The 17,138-nt window shown below is 49.3% G+C and overlaps 1 protein-coding gene across 2 annotated transcripts in view; it reads left to right on the top strand.

Annotated features, from left to right (window-relative positions):
* WDR3 (WD repeat domain 3) overlaps positions 1–16,952 on the top strand; it is a 29,445-nt gene extending 12,493 nt beyond the window's left edge. The window contains exons 11-28 of one of the 2 annotated variants that reach the window (XM_028503077.2): positions 31–138; positions 694–924; positions 3,758–3,851; positions 5,689–5,790; positions 7,079–7,164; positions 7,288–7,423; positions 8,166–8,222; positions 9,167–9,267; positions 9,472–9,583; positions 9,719–9,853; positions 10,136–10,186; positions 10,667–10,732; positions 11,333–11,425; positions 11,900–11,947; positions 12,588–12,631; positions 14,234–14,362; positions 15,884–15,977; positions 16,258–16,952. In XM_028503077.2, the coding sequence (XP_028358878.1) occupies positions 31–138; positions 694–924; positions 3,758–3,851; positions 5,689–5,790; positions 7,079–7,164; positions 7,288–7,423; positions 8,166–8,222; positions 9,167–9,267; positions 9,472–9,583; positions 9,719–9,853; positions 10,136–10,186; positions 10,667–10,732; positions 11,333–11,425; positions 11,900–11,947; positions 12,588–12,631; positions 14,234–14,362; positions 15,884–15,977; positions 16,258–16,413 (1,843 nt within the window). In that variant the 3' untranslated portion in view covers positions 16,414–16,952. The remainder of the gene's footprint in view (positions 1–30; positions 139–693; positions 925–3,757; positions 3,852–5,688; positions 5,791–7,078; positions 7,165–7,287; positions 7,424–8,165; positions 8,223–9,166; positions 9,268–9,471; positions 9,584–9,718; positions 9,854–10,135; positions 10,187–10,666; positions 10,733–11,332; positions 11,426–11,899; positions 11,948–12,587; positions 12,632–14,233; positions 14,363–15,883; positions 15,978–16,257) is intronic. The other variant, XM_036015091.1, reaches the window with a different exon arrangement.
* Positions 16,953–17,138: the final 186 nt, after the last annotated feature.

Genomic DNA, 17,138 nt, shown 5'->3' on the forward strand with positions numbered 1-17,138 from the left:
GGTAGCATGACTGTCTTCTTCTCCCTGTAGATTAAACTCTGGCAAAGGGGAGGAGGAAGACCTGGAAGTCAGTGTTGAAATGACTCTGCAAGATGAAATCCAGCGGGTGACCAGCATCAAGACTGCTGCCAAGATCAAGTGAGTGCAGACGCCACACGCAGAGTACCCAGGGCTCTGGAGCGTTGTGGGGTGCCCAGGGCTCTGGAGCGCTGTGGGGTGGGAAGCTGCAGAGTCGTGTGGGCTTTGTCACGCCCTTTGGGAGCGGTCTGCACGAAGTACGTGTTTGGGGACAGTGATCACGGGACGCCCGTGCCAACCCGGCTCCTGTGGCCCTCGCCCCGGACGCACTTACTCATCATCTCACGTTTGCTTTACCGTAACACCTTTTACCTGTCTGTTCACTGCTCTTTCCTGCTGCCAATTAAAAAGATAGATGTATACCTCAGGTTCCGAAAGGGTTTAAGGTCACCTAGGTATGTGTGAGATCCAAAACAAGGTATGTGTGAGACCCAGTGTCTGTGCCCAGATTTCTTTCACTTACCTGTTCTCCAGTACTCGGAGCACTCCGTAAAACCCGTTAGACTTGTCTAGACGTCTTGTAGACTGAGGGCATTGCAAAGCCTTTTCCTGGAAAAAGTTAGCCTCCTGAGCTAAGACAGTGGCTGAGACGTTAATGAATATTTTCTCACGCAGATCCTTCGACCTGATTCACTCACCTCAAGGGGAGTTAAAGGCCGTCTTCCTGCTGCAGAACAACCTGGTGGAATCGTATTCCCTGAACCCCTCAGCGCCCGCCGCTCAGCCTGTGAGGACGAGCAGGATAACCCTCGGGGGCCACCGCAGCGACGTGCGCACCTTGTCGTTCAGCTCGGACAACATCGCGGTCCTGTCCGCGGCCGCCGACTCCATCAAGATTTGGAACAGGTCCGTGAAACGACACTTCTGTAGCTGTATCCAGCAGTGTTTTCTTCCCTTCGACTCCGTTTTTAATACTCTTCATGGCTGGTTATTTTTTTTAAGGCCTTAAGGACAGTTCCCTCAAAATGTGTCTTCAGTGCTTTCTGAGCATGGGCCTGTGGAGTTTAGAGTAGGAAAAGTTGCCTTTTTATTTCATACAAAAAAATTCAAACTTATTCCACGTCTGAAGCTTGTAGCTATACTTGGCTGGAGAAAAACAAACGTACTGCCTACTTTTAAATTCAGGTAGGCTTTTCACGATGTCCAGTAACCTCACTTTGCGAGGTGACTGTTTCACACTCGTTCTCCAGCACCTTGAGGCTGGTGGCCTTGCTCCCTGCTGCACTGGAAAAGGGGGTCCTTCGGAACACGTTCATGCACTCCCGTTATATCTTCCAGCTTAGCTGCATCTGCCTCCACGTGACCTGCCCTTCCTTGCGGCACCATGTTGGAGCCCCTAACAAAATTAACCATAGTTTGTGTGTGAGGTTCTTTCTCATCCCCCTTCTAGCATCTTCCCCCTCCTGCATCGGTCCTTTTCCCTCCCTGTGGGATCCCCCCGTCAGCACACAGACAGGCCATCACCACTCCCGGCTTCACAGGAACGGCAGCCCTGCCCCATCCTCATCTCTCTCTCCAGTCAGCTCCCGCCCTCTCCTCTGGTTGCTTGTCTCCACTCTGTCCTCATCCGTCTCCGTCCGGCTTTCACCCTCACCTTCGCACCAAAGCCACTCTGGGCGCCTCAGTAGTGAGCTTGTTCCGGGACCCAGTGATTGACCATGAGCCGACACTCTCTGCTTGAACTGGTAACTCTCTCCTCTTGGAGACACTTCTTTGACTTGCATTGCTTCCTCTTGTGGCTGTTCTGTCTTTTCTGGATCCTTTTTACCTTCAGAGTTGGAACGCTTCGGGGGAGAGTCTTGGGACCTTTCCTGTCTGTACTCAGCTCTGCGGTCCCTAGTCGTGGGCTGTCTCCGTGCTGACGGCTCATAAATCTGCGCCGCCAGCCTTCGCCTCTCCGGGAGCATCGCCCTCACTTACCCGAATCCTCTGTTGGATCGCCACTTGGAGGGCTAGTGGGCATCTCGAAGTTTGACATGTCCCAAACCATACTTCCGGTCTTCGTCTCTTCAACAACCGTCCCACCCGCTGTTCCTGCAAACCTGCCCATCTTAGTGAACCGGGGGTCGGGGGCAGCCAGTTCTGGGGCTCCTGCTGTCTGTCACCATTTAGCCAGGAAGCAGAGACAGGGACTGGATTATAATTGGCTTTTATTACCATCCAAGGCTGGCAGTCTGAGAAGGCGGTGGGTAAAAACCCTAACCGCCACCTTCCCTTGAGCTTTCAGAAGCAAGTTGGTACAGGGGGAACGCGGGAGTTTGGGAGGGGCCGTTCCTGGGGGCAGCACACCCGCGCTGTTCCTCTGGGGGCGGGCGCACAGAAGTGGAGTCACGGGGCTCCTTCCTGAGCTGGCTCCTCGGTCAGCCCTCCTCTCCTCCCGGCGCCTGTGGGGCGCCTGTGGTTTATGTACGGCCCGGGAGGTTGTGTGGTCTCTGGTTGGGGAGGAGAGGGGTACGCCATTCCCTCGAGTGTCCTCGGTTCGGGGACATAAGGTCTAGCGAGTCACCAGCTGGCTATAAATTGCTCCAACTGCTTGGTCTTGTTTAATTTTCTTGTCTCAGTTTCTTCATTCCACTCGCCCAGGACTTCTCCCAGCTCCTCACTATCCTGTCTCTAGTGCATGATTACTCCCTTCTGGTGGTTCTGGCCAAATCCTTGTCGCCATTCCTGACCCTCTCTCATCCCTTGTCCAACTCATGAGCAAATCCTACCTGCTTTACCTCCGAAACTAAATCCGGAATCCAGCCCCGTCTTACCACCCGCACCGCCAGCCCCCTTCCCGGGACCAACGTCCCTCACCTGGGTCGTTGGTGTCGCTTCCCTACCAGTCCGTCTGTAAGCTGTTCTCGGCACGGCAGCCAGGCAGTCTTTTTATAAAGCAAGTCATACCACTTCCATGAGCTCCCTCTCACTCCAGCTAAAAGCTGAAGTCCCCCCAGACTTCCCTCTCACTGCCGCCCCTCCTGCGCCCGGGAGCCACACCAGCCTTTTCGTCGTCCCTTCCACGCAACAAGAACCTGCCCGTGTCATGGCTTCTGCGCTCCCCGCCCTTCCTGCCTGGAACCGTCTCCCCCTGCACCCACATCGCGGGGCCGTCGGCTGCCCGCCCCCACCCCAGCACGCCGCTGCCCCTCCCGAGTTGTGTGTCTCTGTAGCACCTGCTACCACCTGATGTACCAGCGTTTGCTTGTCCCGTTCCTAAAGAATGTTAAGCTTTACGAGATGCTGGTGCTCAGTGAATGTCTGATGAATGAAGTGGGCATTTGATGCATATTTGGTGAGTGGATGAATTTTATGGTCCAGTGCAATGAAGGAACATATATATATATACATATATATATATCTGGTAGGGAATATATATATTAATAAGCTAATTTGACTTGCAGCCCTCTGGGCTCACTTGTTTCCGTGTAGTGGCCAGGCAGATGCTCTTCTCCACCTGCTGCAGTGTAATCTCTGTTCCTTGGGGTTAGGAAGCCCCCGCAATGAAACGGGGTTCGGTGCCATTTCCCGTTCTCTCCCTTGACTGTACTGGGTGTGAGGCAGGGGTTGGTCGGGCTCCGTCCTCTCTCGTGTTGATCTCTGTTCGTGGCTACGTGTGCACTGCACACACACCTGACTCTCAGACGGGGCAGCAGGCTCCCTCGGCACGCTGGTGTTCATCCCGTCTGCCCCGCAGGTCCACGCTGCAGTGCATCCGCACGATGGCCTGTGAGTACGCGCTCTGCTCCTTCTTCGTGCCTGGCGACCGGCAGGTGGTCGTGGGAACAAAGGTAAACTGAGACTTCCTCTTGGATTTTGGCATCTTTCTACTCAATATTAAAGATGTTTGAGAAATTGTTTATTTCTGTAGCATACTGGAAATGTGTTAGAGCTGGATAATACAATGTTAGTGTATTCCTTTTCTAAGGGTTTGGTTTTTTTTTTTTAGGTTTTATTTTCTTTGTTTTTAAGACAGTTACAACCACGACCCCCTGAGATAACTGTCACTAACATTTCAGCGATCGGCCTTCTGTGCATCCTTTTTGAGCACGCGTGTCATTGTGGTCTGAGAAGACTAACAGTGAAACGCATCGAGCCCCTCGCCTCATGCGGGGCAGATGAAAGCATTCAGGGAAAGCTGACCAGGTGTCATCCCAGCTGGTGGTCAGATTGAGAGAGCGCCGGGTGGGAATGAGCAGACGTGGATTTGGAGTCAGAATCTCTCCCTTACAAAGTGGGTAATTTGTAGCTAGTCAGGTAACTTCTCTTAGTGAGTTTCCTTATTTATGTAATGGGATAATGACACTTGCTTTTGACAGTGCTTTTCCACCAGATGAGCTTGGGTCAGAATCCCAGCTCTTCCACTCACTGGCTGTGAGACCTTTGGGCAAGCTACTTAACCCTGTGAGCCTTGGTTCCCTCGTGTAAAATTATGTAAATGACCCACCTCCCAGCATGCCACGCACTAAGCACAGGGCCTCACTCACAGCAAATTGCCAACAAGTGCTTATACCTTAAGTATCAGCGAGTAAGGGTGAGAATAAAATGGAGTAAGGTCTATGGAATGTTTTGAAAAGTGCTTTGCAAATATTTGTCATTTTTATCTCCACAATCCAGTGCCACCAGTGCACGGTCGTTTCATTGGAAAACCGATGTATCACAATGGGTAACTTCTGCCCAGCACGAAGTGTAAAGGAAGCTGGAGACACCCTAGTGTCAATGTCAGGGAGAGAACATTAAATTTCAATGAAAAATTTCCATTATTTTTCATCCATTCTTCCAACAATCTGCTCTTTGCTCTTGGGAGACCATTTGCTTTGGAGGCTACTGTATGGCTAAAATACGTGTGATCCCTAGCCTGGCCTCTGTGCTACACAGCTAATGTACATTATCTCATTTAATCCCCACAACTGCGTAGGGAGGTTGGTTTTTACAACTTTAAAAAACAAAAACAAAAACAAAAACGAAACAGGCTCCTAAAGATAAATTCACCCCCAGCCACTGAGCTGGGAAGGAAAGGGGCAACCCCAGGGCCCGGTCTGTTGCCTCATACTCCCCACGGCACGCGCGAGAGCCTGGAGCACCCTGGGCCCTGGGACTGGGGCACCTGGCACATTGCTTTCTCATACGGTGACTTCTGGGGGGCTCGCTGCCCCCTGCCCCCAGCATTGTTGGTGGGTGGCCACTGCTCACTGTCAGTATATGGGAGAGGGGGAAACCAGAACTAGACAGAGAAGAGCTGGGGAAACCAGTCACCTCCAAGGGTAGTCCACTGGAAGGACTGATTAAAGGTTGTTAGGTTTGCCGTTTGCTGTGAGGTTTACTCTGATTTGCCTGTGGCCGCGGTATTCCCCTTAGAAGTTGGGGAACCGTGAAAACAGCAGGAGTCTAGTGCTACAGGCGGTGCGGTCCCATGGTTGTGCGGCACGGCAGCCCGGCCGGGGAAAACTCAGCTCTCCCATCCGGGATGTCACAGCACCTGCTTGGAGAGGAAGTACCAAGCATGGAATGTGGAGTCCGTTCCCTAGGTGCCCGGTCACAGGGTCGCTGCGCAGCAGAACCGGGGCGGGGGGAACCGTGGGGATGGCAGATGTGCCGCAGTGCTGTGCCCCTTCGTGTCTCCCACAGACGGGGAAGCTGCAGCTGTACGACTTGGCCTCCGGAGCCTTGCTGGAGACGGTAGACGCCCATGACGGGGCTCTGTGGTCCCTGTCTCTCTCCCCAGACCAGGTAACCAAGCCAGCGGGGAGATCTGGACTTAAGGGCTCTGGCTGCTTCTCCCCTTTCTTCTGGCAGGTTTTGCTGCTGCCTAACAGGGTTCGCTCGGGGCTGCTTTACAGAAAGCCGCGCTTCGTCTAACCTTTAGATTTCCAGTGTGACGCCAGATCATGGGCCGCACAGCGCACACGGCTGCCCCTGAGAAATGAACCCTGGTTCAGCTCCTCTGACCATCATACACGTGACATCAGGTCCCCTATCTTCGTGATTTTCGCCAGTGGCTCATGGTGCTTCTTAGAGGAACTGTTTCCTCGGGCGACACAGCGCGGAGCGTAGACGCTCCTGCTCCTGTCAGTCCGCTCGTCTGGGACCTGCGAGTCCCGTTTCAGCCAGTAGGTCAGCCCTGACCGGTCGTTCACTGTGCCTCCCTTCAGGGGGTCGCCCCGAGACTGCACTTGGCCCCGCAGCAGTGCAGTTGCTCAGAGCATTTTGAGGCATTTTTTGAAAATACCGTAAGAGGTCGTTCATTTGAATATTCTCAAAGGTGGTGAACCTTCATTCATTGAAAGTAGACATTACTTTTGGAGAAAAATGGAATCTGGAATTTAGAGTGGGTAATGCCTTTGGGGTCAGGACAGAACCTAAATAGTAATATCTTGCCTTTGTACAGTGGTCTATCTTTTCCAAAGTAGTTTCACATCCCTCAGGAGGTCACTAACCGTTATTTTTACAGTGACTTTATAACCTAGGCAGTCTTTATCACCATGGCAACAGTGAGGAGCATTGTAAGGTGGTTTCCTGTGGTACAGATCCCCAAAATGGCAGGCAGATGGTAGATGCTCGAGATCCAGTTTTCTGCCTCCAGCTTCTAGATAACTCAACACTCATGCTACAGTGTGACGAGACTAATTTGAACAATTTAGATTATCCAGTCTGGATATTTGTCAATCCGATTTACCGCTAAGTGGCAAACTCTATACTCTTGCCCCCTTAGGTGGAGCAAACCATTCCCCTCCCACCCCCCATAAGTATTCACTGCTTCTTTCTTCCTGGCGCTGAACGGAAGTCTAACCAGAACATCCCACACACTGTCATCGTCTGCATTAGTTAGTGTCTGCTAGGAATTCCCGAATAAGGTCCCTGGCAGCAGCTCCAAGAGAATGGAAGGGGTTAGAAACCACGCTTTCTTCATCTTTATCCCATGACATTAAGTACAAATGGTCCCTTATACTTCTTTGCTGTGTCTTACTCAAGTTTCTGTACTGAAGTACTTGTCATTGAAGTGTCACTTGGTTTTCAGCGCGGCTTCGTGACAGGTGGCGCAGATAAGGCTGTCAAGTTCTGGGACTTCGAGTTGGTGAAAGATGAAAACAGTCCCCAGAAGAGGTGAGGAGACATTTTTACTGGAGAGAAGGTGGGACCCACTGCATGCCCCTCTGGCTCGTCTGTTTGCGCTGAGCTCCAGAGAGCTTTTTGGAATTCCTGTCTGGGTGACTTCTGTGGTCCTAGACTCTCCGTGAAGCAGACCCGGACGCTGCAGCTGGATGAAGATGTGCTGTGTGTCCGGTTCGCGCCCGACCAGAAGCTGTTGGCCGTGTCCTTGCTCGACTGCACGGTCAAGGTTTTCTATGTCGACACCTTGAAGGTACAGTGGCCACGCCTGGGAATATGGTCTTCCTTTCTACTGACCTTGGGTGGAGGGTGCAAGGAAGTGGCCTTGACTGTGCCCAGCAGGAACGTATTTCTGAAAATTTGTGTGTGATCAAAATGGTGTAGGTGCATCAGGGATGCTAGAGATTTAAAAGAATCCCTTGGTTTATAGCTCCTGTTTAAAGCAAGTTACATTTCACGCAGTCAGAAAAGTCTGTGGGCAGAAAACCCCGTCAGAGCCAGTGGTTTTCAGAGCAGCGCCGGGTGTCCTGGCCGGTGGCTGCGCCCTCGGCCGGACACGGGGCTCGTTCGGGTTGCTCTAGAAAGGCAGCTCCCGGGGCCCTGGCCCGGGGGAGTTGGGGGGACTGGGCTGAACCTGGGGACTGTGAAGTAAGTGCCCCCCCCCCGGGGCATTTCAGCGGAGAGGAGAGGTCGCAGAGCATCCCAGCTGTGTCCTGACGGGGGCGGTGAGCGACCGGGCCTCCCCGCCCACTGGGTCGTCGCGTCCCTGTCCGGGTCACTCGGGACTGTGTGTGAGACACGGGTGCAGGCTGCCCTCGGCAGGGGCGGGGGGTGGGGGGTGGGGTGGTTTCTTCGAAAGTAAACACGTGAAGCAACCACGGCAGTGTGAGCACGCATTGTACAGTGATGTTTCAGATTCACAGGCACTAAAACCTGTGCCTGCATTTTACAGACAAACATGGATTGCTTATGTTCTCTATTGCTTTAACGTTTAGTTCTTCCTCTCGCTGTATGGACACAAACTGCCTGTCATATGCATGGACATCTCTTACGTAAGTAGAATTTCAGCGGCATCTCAGTAACACGTTTTTCTAAGCGTTTTCGTAGCTCTTAGCTGGACATCTTTGTTTAAGAGTATTTTTTCATTCTGTTGTCTTTCTCTACCCCCAAAATGAAAATATAATCATATTTGTTATATATGTTACTTTAATGCTTTCAGAATATTTTCACAAATACTTGAATTAATCCTCATAACAAGCTCCCTGTTGCGAATTCCCCAAAGAGTAGTTTGTCTAAAATGCCAAAATTGAGAGCGCCCTGAAATATCAAGACTTTAAAAAGGCAGCCCCCTTTGCTTGGAAGGGAGGTGAGGAAGCTTTATATTGGGGCATCTGTGGTATTTTCCACCATGTAAACTTCCAGTCTCTCGACCAGAATCGTACTTTTGCAGTGTCTGGCTCTGACTGGGGGTGGCAATATGTATCTAAATACTGTCTGTGCCAGTGCACGAACAGAGCAAGGTGGTGTTAAAAATACTTCCAATTTCCTTGTGTTCACACGCATTTAAACTGGGCATTGAAATAGGAACAGGAAGAGGAATAGTGATGGGGGAGCATGGGTTGAAAGGCTAGATCCTAACATTCTAGCAGATTCTTCTCCAGCCTCTCTCTTTCCTTCTCTTCCCCACTTTCTCTCCCTCCAAATCCTGTGGCAGAGATTTTTTTTCCTACCTACTCAACAAAGTACAGAGATAACCCCTCAGAACACAGCCCCGCCCCGCAGCAGTATAGAAGCAGTTAAGTCGCAGACTTCTTGCTTTCTCTTGCAAGCTTTTAAGTAGATCTGTACATAACAGCAAAGAAGTGTGTGGTCTTCGTAGAAAAATGAAATTCCTTTTGGACAGAAACGGGTTGAACATTCCGGTTAGCTTTTCTGTACCTACTTCATGGAGTTCCGCATAGTCAAGTTGAGTGACAGTCACCTCTCTGCCTCACAGGACGGGGCACTCATAGCGACGGGCTCTGCCGACAGGAACGTGAAAATCTGGGGGATGGACTTCGGGGACTGCCACAAGTCTCTCTTTGCACACGATGACAGGTGCGTGCCGTCCTCCCGGACCTCCCTTCGAGTCGCCTGCATCCTGTCCCTGGAGCCTCTGTGTCTGTTTAGTGTCCTCGGGCAGTCGTTCCTTTAGGATTCGAAAGTGTAAATGAGACGCTCTGTGACTAGCTACTTACGTGTGTAAGACTCTTTTAATGGCGTGCAGTTGGATGCCATTTGGATGCTTCTCTCGCTTTTCAGTGTGATGCACCTGCAGTTCGTCCCCAAGTCCCACCTCTTCTTCACGGCCGGGAAGGACCGCAAGATTAAGCAGTGGGATGCGGACAGATTTGAGCACATTCAGACCCTGGAGGTAACCTCGTGCCTGTTTTCCTCGCTCAGTCCTTTAGAACTGCTTTGCAGACTAACCGCTCGTCTTCTGCGACGCGAGCAGGAGGCGGTCTGTGAGGGCGTGCTGACTCGGGTTGGTGTTGTGTTTCCTCGTCAGGGGCACCACCAGGAAATCTGGTGCTTGGCCGTGAGCCCCAACGGAGACTACGTGGTGTCATCGTCCCACGACAAATCCCTGCGACTCTGGGAGAGGACAAGGGAGCCTCTCGTTCTGGAGGACGAGAGGGAGATGGTGAGGACTCTCGGCCTGGTGACACGGAGGCTGGGTGGGCGTCTGCCGTGCTGTCCCAGCCGCAGTGCTCTGTCTGGTGTGGTCATACCTCGATGAGTGCCAGGTCCAAGGGAGGGATCCAGGAGATGCTTCCCGTGCTGCTGCCACCGTCCCAGCGGCCGGGCAGAGACAGATGCCACAGCGGATTGTGCTCTGAAAGCAGCAGCTTCTCACGGTCGCATTCTCCTTTCACTTCGCATAGAGACCACGTGTTTTCTGATTAATTTCTTTGTCTCTTAACAGCAAAGGGAAGCAGAATACGAGGAGAGTGTGGCCAAAGAAGACCAACCAGCAGTAAGTTTTATCCAGCAGTAAATCCTAGTAAGTCCTAGGACTGTGCCCCGTGATTACTGGAATTTACCATGATTTCAAGAATTTCTGATGCAATTAGAATTGGGCCAGATTCCGAAGTCATTATGGGAGAGAATCTGAGTAGTCCTTCCTATTCAACTCCATTCTGGCTTTTTTTCCTTTTCCTTTTTTTTTTTTTTTAAAGGAGGTTTCAGGGAATTATTTCACTGTAGAACAAAAATACAAGTCAGAAAAGTAATTGAAAAGTCGGGTGTTGTTTTTGGACATCTGTAAAGGAGCGTAGTCTTACAATAACACACGTAGAATACAGGGTCTCTGGCACTTACTGAGTCCTCGGTGAATAACAGCTGATAACACAGTATAAAATAATAGTGCCTGTTCTTTTATGGATGACTGAAGATTAATTTCTTGACTCAAATGCTTCTCAGCAACATGATTCAAGGATCTTTCTGTTTCTGGCAGGTTCCAGGGGAGACTCAAGGAGAAAATTACTTTACTGGAAAGAAAACTATTGAAACAGTCAAAGCAGTAAGTTGATTTTTTTTTCATAGGATCCAAACTTTTTAGTGAAAGCCTTTATCAACCAGATAGTCCTTTGGTGGCAAAATGTTGGCTGCATTTTTAAATGGGGATATATGGGGATCAAAACCTGTCTCCCTTCTTTGTAAGCAAGGAGGTGCTGGTAGGAATCTGTTGGTCAGAGCGTGGCTGCTTTGGTTTTTGGAGCAGAGGGGCTGGGGGGCACGTGCCTTAACTGGGGAGTGAACTTGCAACCTTGGTGTAATCTCAGGACAACGCTCTAACCAAGTGAGCTACATGGCCAGGGCGTGGCTTCCAGAAAGCGAAGCTTGATCTCCTGCAAGTAGCACCTTTCAGGTGTTCCTGGGAGCCGCCCTCCTCGAGGTGGCCACATCCATTCTTGCCTGAATCCAGAACACTTAGTCCCTTTCCCGAAAATTAAAAAGAGAAGAAAAACCAAAGACGTCTTTACATGCAGCTTGGCACTCTTTTGGCCAGTCTTTATTAAACTGGGTGGGGCTATTTGCGGATTGGCTAATCAGGCCTTCGGGGGCTCTGGGACGAAGGCGTGTGTTGGGATGACTTCTGTCTTTTGTCGTCGTCATGTAGGCCGAGAGGATCATGGAGGCCATCGAACTCTACCGAGAAGAGACCGCAAAAATGCAGGAGCACAAAGCCATTTGTAAAGCTGCAGGGAAAGAGGTAAGGCGCCCAGTGAGTTCCGCTCAGGGAGACGTACGTAAATAGACAATCTCTGTGACTTTGTATTGAACTCAGATCAGGAAGTCAGGAAAACGTCACAGAAATCTTTCTGAGTCAGACATTAGAAAGAGGGCCTTGAGGACGTGTGGGAGAAGGAACCTTGGCCTTAAGGGAAGGGTGGGGAAGTGCAGATCGAGGGGAGTATTTGACAGCAGCGAGCAGGCAGGCACTCGCGCTCCTGCTCTGGTTCAGAAGGCAGGGTGACCACTTCAGACGTTGGGGTGAAACCTGTTGCGCACACACGTTCGTAAGTACAGTCGAAACTGAAAGGCCTCATGGTTCTTTTTCCTCTCTCAGTCTGGGGGTCGGTCTCAGATTCTCCTTGCAAGTGCAAAGTACTGTTTATCGCCCTGCCTGGGACAAGCACTGTCACAGTCTCGTTTCTAATGCCTGGATTTAATCATTTCTTCATAGGTTCCTCTTCCCACCAACCCCATCCTGATGGCTTATGGCAATATCTCTGTGAGTAGAACATCTTAACGGTTTCCCCTTGATTATTCTAAGGTTACTCTTAGGGGTAAGAGAGGAGGTAATACTTTCTCATTAAAAATCCCTCTTAAAGGGTGGTATCTTCTAGAATATTTTGAATTTCAAAAGGCCCATTTTAGTGTAAGTTCCAAGTCGTCTTTTTTGGACTGGTGTTCTTCTGTTTTCTAGTGCTTACTCACGTAGTGTCCCAGAGCCCTCTGAAGAATCTGTTCATCTAAATAAACTTTGAAATGGAAGGTTGGGGTGGGAAAGCTGACCTAGTCAGAGGAAGGGGAGGGGAGACTGATGGGACAGTGTGTTCCCTCGGCAGCGGCCAGGGACCGGGTACTCTGCCCGCACGGCTCACTCATCGCAGGGCTCGTCTGATCAGGGCACCTTCGTGTTACAGTTAGGAGAGTGGCCTGCCTTACAGACAGACCACAACGTAGTGGGTAAGTGGCGGAGCTGGGTGTGAACCCAGACCCGCCCATCTCGAGGCCCGTGCGAGTCTCGCCACTTTAGAGCACGGTGTCCTGGGAGAGAGACACGGGACCTGGCCCTTCGGAGATGGAATTAGGGAGTGCAGCAGAAGCCAGTCCACAGCGTCACTCATGCCGCTGTCCTTCCTTGACAGCCTTCCGCTTACGTGCTGGAGATCTTTAAAGGAATCAAGTCCAGGTGAGTTTCTGCGCACAGTCGCTGTCATTTGTCAGCCACCAACGTTTATTGGGTGTGTATCTGAACGTGAGAGAAGGAGAAAGTGTAACTGATGCTTATCATCAGTACCTCTGTCCCTCAGTCACAGGAGGACCGCACTGGACGTTTTTCGTGGCGCACGTCCTTGGGCTTGTCTGCTGTGCGTGTCCACAGCTGGAACCGTCTTGTAGACAGACAGCTCTGTGTCTGTCCTTCGTCGCAGAACGTTTCCTGAGCATTTGCCGATATTGTCGTTCTTCAAGGACATGCCACTGAATTAACGGTGTTCCATTGTACGAATAATGACTAGTGGATGTTGCATTTATTTTTTGCTATTGTTAATATTGCTTCAGTGAACACCTTTACATAGAAATCCTGGTCATTTTTATTTTTATTAAGATGGGAGCTCCAGCCGTCCAGGGACTAATCAGAGGACGGAAGCGAGCTTTTCCAAGGCTCATGTTGCTAAATCACTTCTGCAGAAAGCCCCTGCTGATTTCCACAGGGCTGTAAACATTCTGTGTCAGTGTGAGAGGCAGACGGTTGTTTTGTATTATTTTCATTTCTTTTGATTTTTGACAAAGTTAAAATTTTATATTTGTTAGCCATTTGTATTTTTCCTGTGAGCTTTTGATACTTTTCCTTTCTTGTGCTTCAGTCGTTTCTTTTACCGGTGTTTAAGAATTTTTAATCTTTTGTCATATTTTTGGAATAATGTTTTTCATTTGTGGTTTACTTTTGGTTGTTGAAATGCAGAATTAACTTTTTTTGTATTTTTTTAATTTTAATTGTTGTTCAAGTACAGTTTTCTGCCTTTTACCCCCCTCCCAGTCCACACGCCCAGTGATTTACTTCTTGATTTTTTGTGTGAGTTTGACCTATAAGATCTAAATGTATCCCTTACAAGTGGTAAACAGGGCCTACCTGAATAATGATGAATCTTCACTGGAGAAATGAAAAGGGAGATTTAGGTTCATGGAGGTACAGTGCATTCCTAGATGGGAAGGTTCTGTTTCAAAGCTTTGGTTTTTAAACCTAATTTACACATCTGTGACTCCACTGAAATCCTTTTGGAACTGATGAAATGATACTAGAGGTAGTTCAAGAAAAGTAAAACCAGAACCAGAGCAACAAAAGGGAGCTATTGTCCTAGATTTCAAAACAAATGAAACCCCCCTGTAAACTAGCAAAATTAAAAAAATAATAGCACAGGATGGTTGTGAGAATCAGCTGATCACCCACACTGAGCAGCCCTGAGACCGCTGCACAGAGGACTCCGTGCATGGGGGCGAGGTGCCACTGCAGACGGACCTTCACAGCGGGCGTGGAGAAATGGTTATCTGGACGAATAGACGTTAGATCCCCCACTGCACCATGGGCCACATGTGTCCAATAGATGACAGTGTTCAGTGTGGAAAACCAAACATCGAAAGAGAGCCGTCTAGAAACGGATGAATATTAGTTCGATTCTGAATGGATAAGATCTGTTAAATAAAAGCAGTAGGAAAAAATAGTAGAGGAAAGGTGTGCAACTGACCACGTTAAGAAATGTAGCATTTTTAACGTCTGTGCTTTCTTCTTCAGTGAGCTGGAGGAGTCCCTGCTCGTGCTGCCTTTCTCCTACGTCCCCGACATCCTCAAACTCTTCCATGAGTTCCTCCAGCTGGGCTCTGATGTTGAGCTTCTGTGTAGGTGCCTCTTCTTTCTCCTCAGGTAAGATCCTTTTCCCAGATGGACCACATCTGCTCAGCAGAACTGCTCTAGTTGAACCTTAACAGAAGCTGTCCCCACTTTGGGATAAACAAATCTGGTGTGTCCTGGCTGGGTGGCTCAGTTGGTTGGAGTGTCATCCCACACGTGAAAAGGTTGCAGGTTCGATCCCCAGTCCAGGCGTGTACTGGAGGCAACCAGTCGCTGTTTCTTTCTCACATCTCTTTCTCCCTCCCTCTCCCTCCCCCTTCCTGTCTCTTTAAAATTAATAAAGCATGTCCTCAGGTGAGGATTTAAAAAAAAAATCTGATGTTTTAGTTTCACAGACTGTTACAGAATTTTGTGCTGCCTGGCATAAGTTACTTCTTATCCTTTGGAATCATTCTTGCCCTTAAAACAAATACTTCGAGGTAACACCACATTGCTCAGGGCCGCGTCCTCAGTCATGGGTCTCCGGGCTGCGGTCTGACATAGCAGCTCCGGTTCTAGTCCGTTTGCTCACAGCCTGTTACTGGATGGCCGGTTTGCCTCTTTTTTTTTTTTTTAATAATGGTTTAGTTTAAGCTGATGGTTTTGTCTTCCTCCTAGCCTTTTCAGGAACAGTGGGTTTACTTACCAGGTCTTTGTAGGTACAAATGCAAAAGGAGGACATACATAGAAGGAACTAAATTGGACAGCATGTTCATTAGATGACATTCTGAGTACAGAGAATTCTTGTTCGTGTGTAATGGGGAAGAATGCATTTGCAAAGGCTTAAGAGTCTATTATTGTCTCCCATCCTCTGCCCCTCAGTCTCAAGCTGTTAGAACAGGAATAGAGACAAATTGAACATTCCTTAAAATGCTGTTATGAAGACAAAATAGAAACGGGTCAGCCAATACCCAAAAAGTAAAAAAAGACAAAACCAAAAAAAAACAGATATATTTAGTGAAGTTCATGAATTGGCCTGTTTTCATGATTCTTAGTCCTCCACTCCTTTTATTCTATCCAGATATTAGCAAAAGAAGAATAATGTATTATTCAGTCGCCATATTTAGAATTTGAGGCAAGTTGTGAGGACTCGGCAGTATTACTCACGATTTCTTACTGCTCTGCCGCGTGTGCTGCTGGGTCAGGGGTACTAATCCTGAGAGGAACACCACGACCCCCAGCGTGTCAGAGGGCTGTGGGTGGGCACCAGCTCACAGGCACATCTGGCATGGCCCCGGCAAAGGTGAACACAGAGGTTAGAAGCATGAGGGCATCGGGGGTGTCTCAGGCCCTAGGTCAGTGTTTGAATGTGTGAGAAGGTCCAGGGCAGTATTTTTTTAAATGTCATCAGATGATACTGAACAGTAGGGAAAAAAATTCTTTAGCTTTTTTTGTTAGAAGCTTTTCTAACCCCATGGTATGGTAAATAAATCTTTTTTTTTTTTAAATTTTGGTATTTTGTCCAAAAATAATTCCAGAAAGTATCAGTGGAGCCTCTTACCCTTCGTCTCCACTACTCCTCTTCGTAACATGGCTGTTTTGTTTTTCTATAAGGATTCACTTTGGGCAGATCACCAGCAACCAAATGCTTGTGCCAGTGATTGAAAAATTAAAGGAAACAACTATTTCAAAAGTCAGCCAAGTCCGGGTAAGTACGTTTATGGAGATACAACAGCGAGGGGAAAACGCCAGCGTGTGTGTGACTCAGAGGTGTGCTGTGCCCTGCCTTGGGTGGTGTCGACCAGACGTAATCTTACTGGAGATGAGGTTGGCACTGGGGCTGGTGGGAACAGGAAAACAGCCAGGCCTGGGGGCGGGAGGGGGAGGGGTGAGGACAGCACCTGGAGCCTTGGCCCCGACTTGCATGTGCTGGGACACTGAACAGAAGTGACAGAAGTGTGTTTCATCTTCCCTGTACTCCTCTCCAGGATGTTATTGGCTTCAACATGGCGGGTCTGGAGCATCTCAAGAGGGAATGCGAGGCAAAAAGTGAAGTGATGTTTTTTGCTGATGCTACCAGCCACTTGGAAGAGAAGAAGAGGAAGAGGAAAAAGAGGGAGAAGCTAATTTTAACACTGACGTAGAACTGAAATGTGGAGCCTTCTCCTGCTTTTCTTTAGCAGGACTTCCAGACTAAGCAGCAGTGGAGTCCGCGTCAATGTAAAAGGGACCAGGCAGCAGCTCGTCCAGAGAATTCCAGCGTGGGCCTGCAGCCTCTGTTTCTTGGACTTGACTGACCCCTGATTCGTTTAAAATTTCTTCTGTGCCCTTGAAGCTTGAGCCTTTCAAGAGTTGTTTCTGGTGTATTCTAGCAGGGAACAAAGAATTCTTTTGAACTAGGCGTGTGTTTCAGTAGTTAAAATACCATTTCAAAAGTTTATCTTATTTATGACAGAAGATTTGCTGGTTGAGATGTTCCTCTCTGTTCTACTGAGACAGGTGCCCAGGTGAACGCCCTCTGCCCAGAAGTGCAGCCATGGACACGGAGAGCTGAAAGGGACCATAAAAGTGGTCTAGAGCAGCCTCCTTAAACTTGACCTCTTGCAGGTTGTTACACGTGTATATAAAATATCCTACTGGCTAACTGTTTATGCTCCTCTCAATAAAGAGTTGTTTCTAACGCTAGTGGAGCTGAGCTGAGACGCCTTGCTGGGCTTCTGGGTGATGGATGTGCGATGTACCTGGTGTGTGCCGGGCGGCAGCCGTCCAGGGAGCTGGGCGTGTTTGAGGAGAAGAAACTGAGACGTACTTTCAGGCCTGAGCTTTTCTTTGTGGGACATTTTCAAATCTCTAGTTGAACCTCCTTGTT

Source organism: Phyllostomus discolor, chromosome 14 (assembly GCF_004126475.2).
Source record: "Phyllostomus discolor isolate MPI-MPIP mPhyDis1 chromosome 14, mPhyDis1.pri.v3, whole genome shotgun sequence".
Taxonomy (NCBI): Eukaryota; Metazoa; Chordata; class Mammalia; order Chiroptera; family Phyllostomidae; genus Phyllostomus; species Phyllostomus discolor.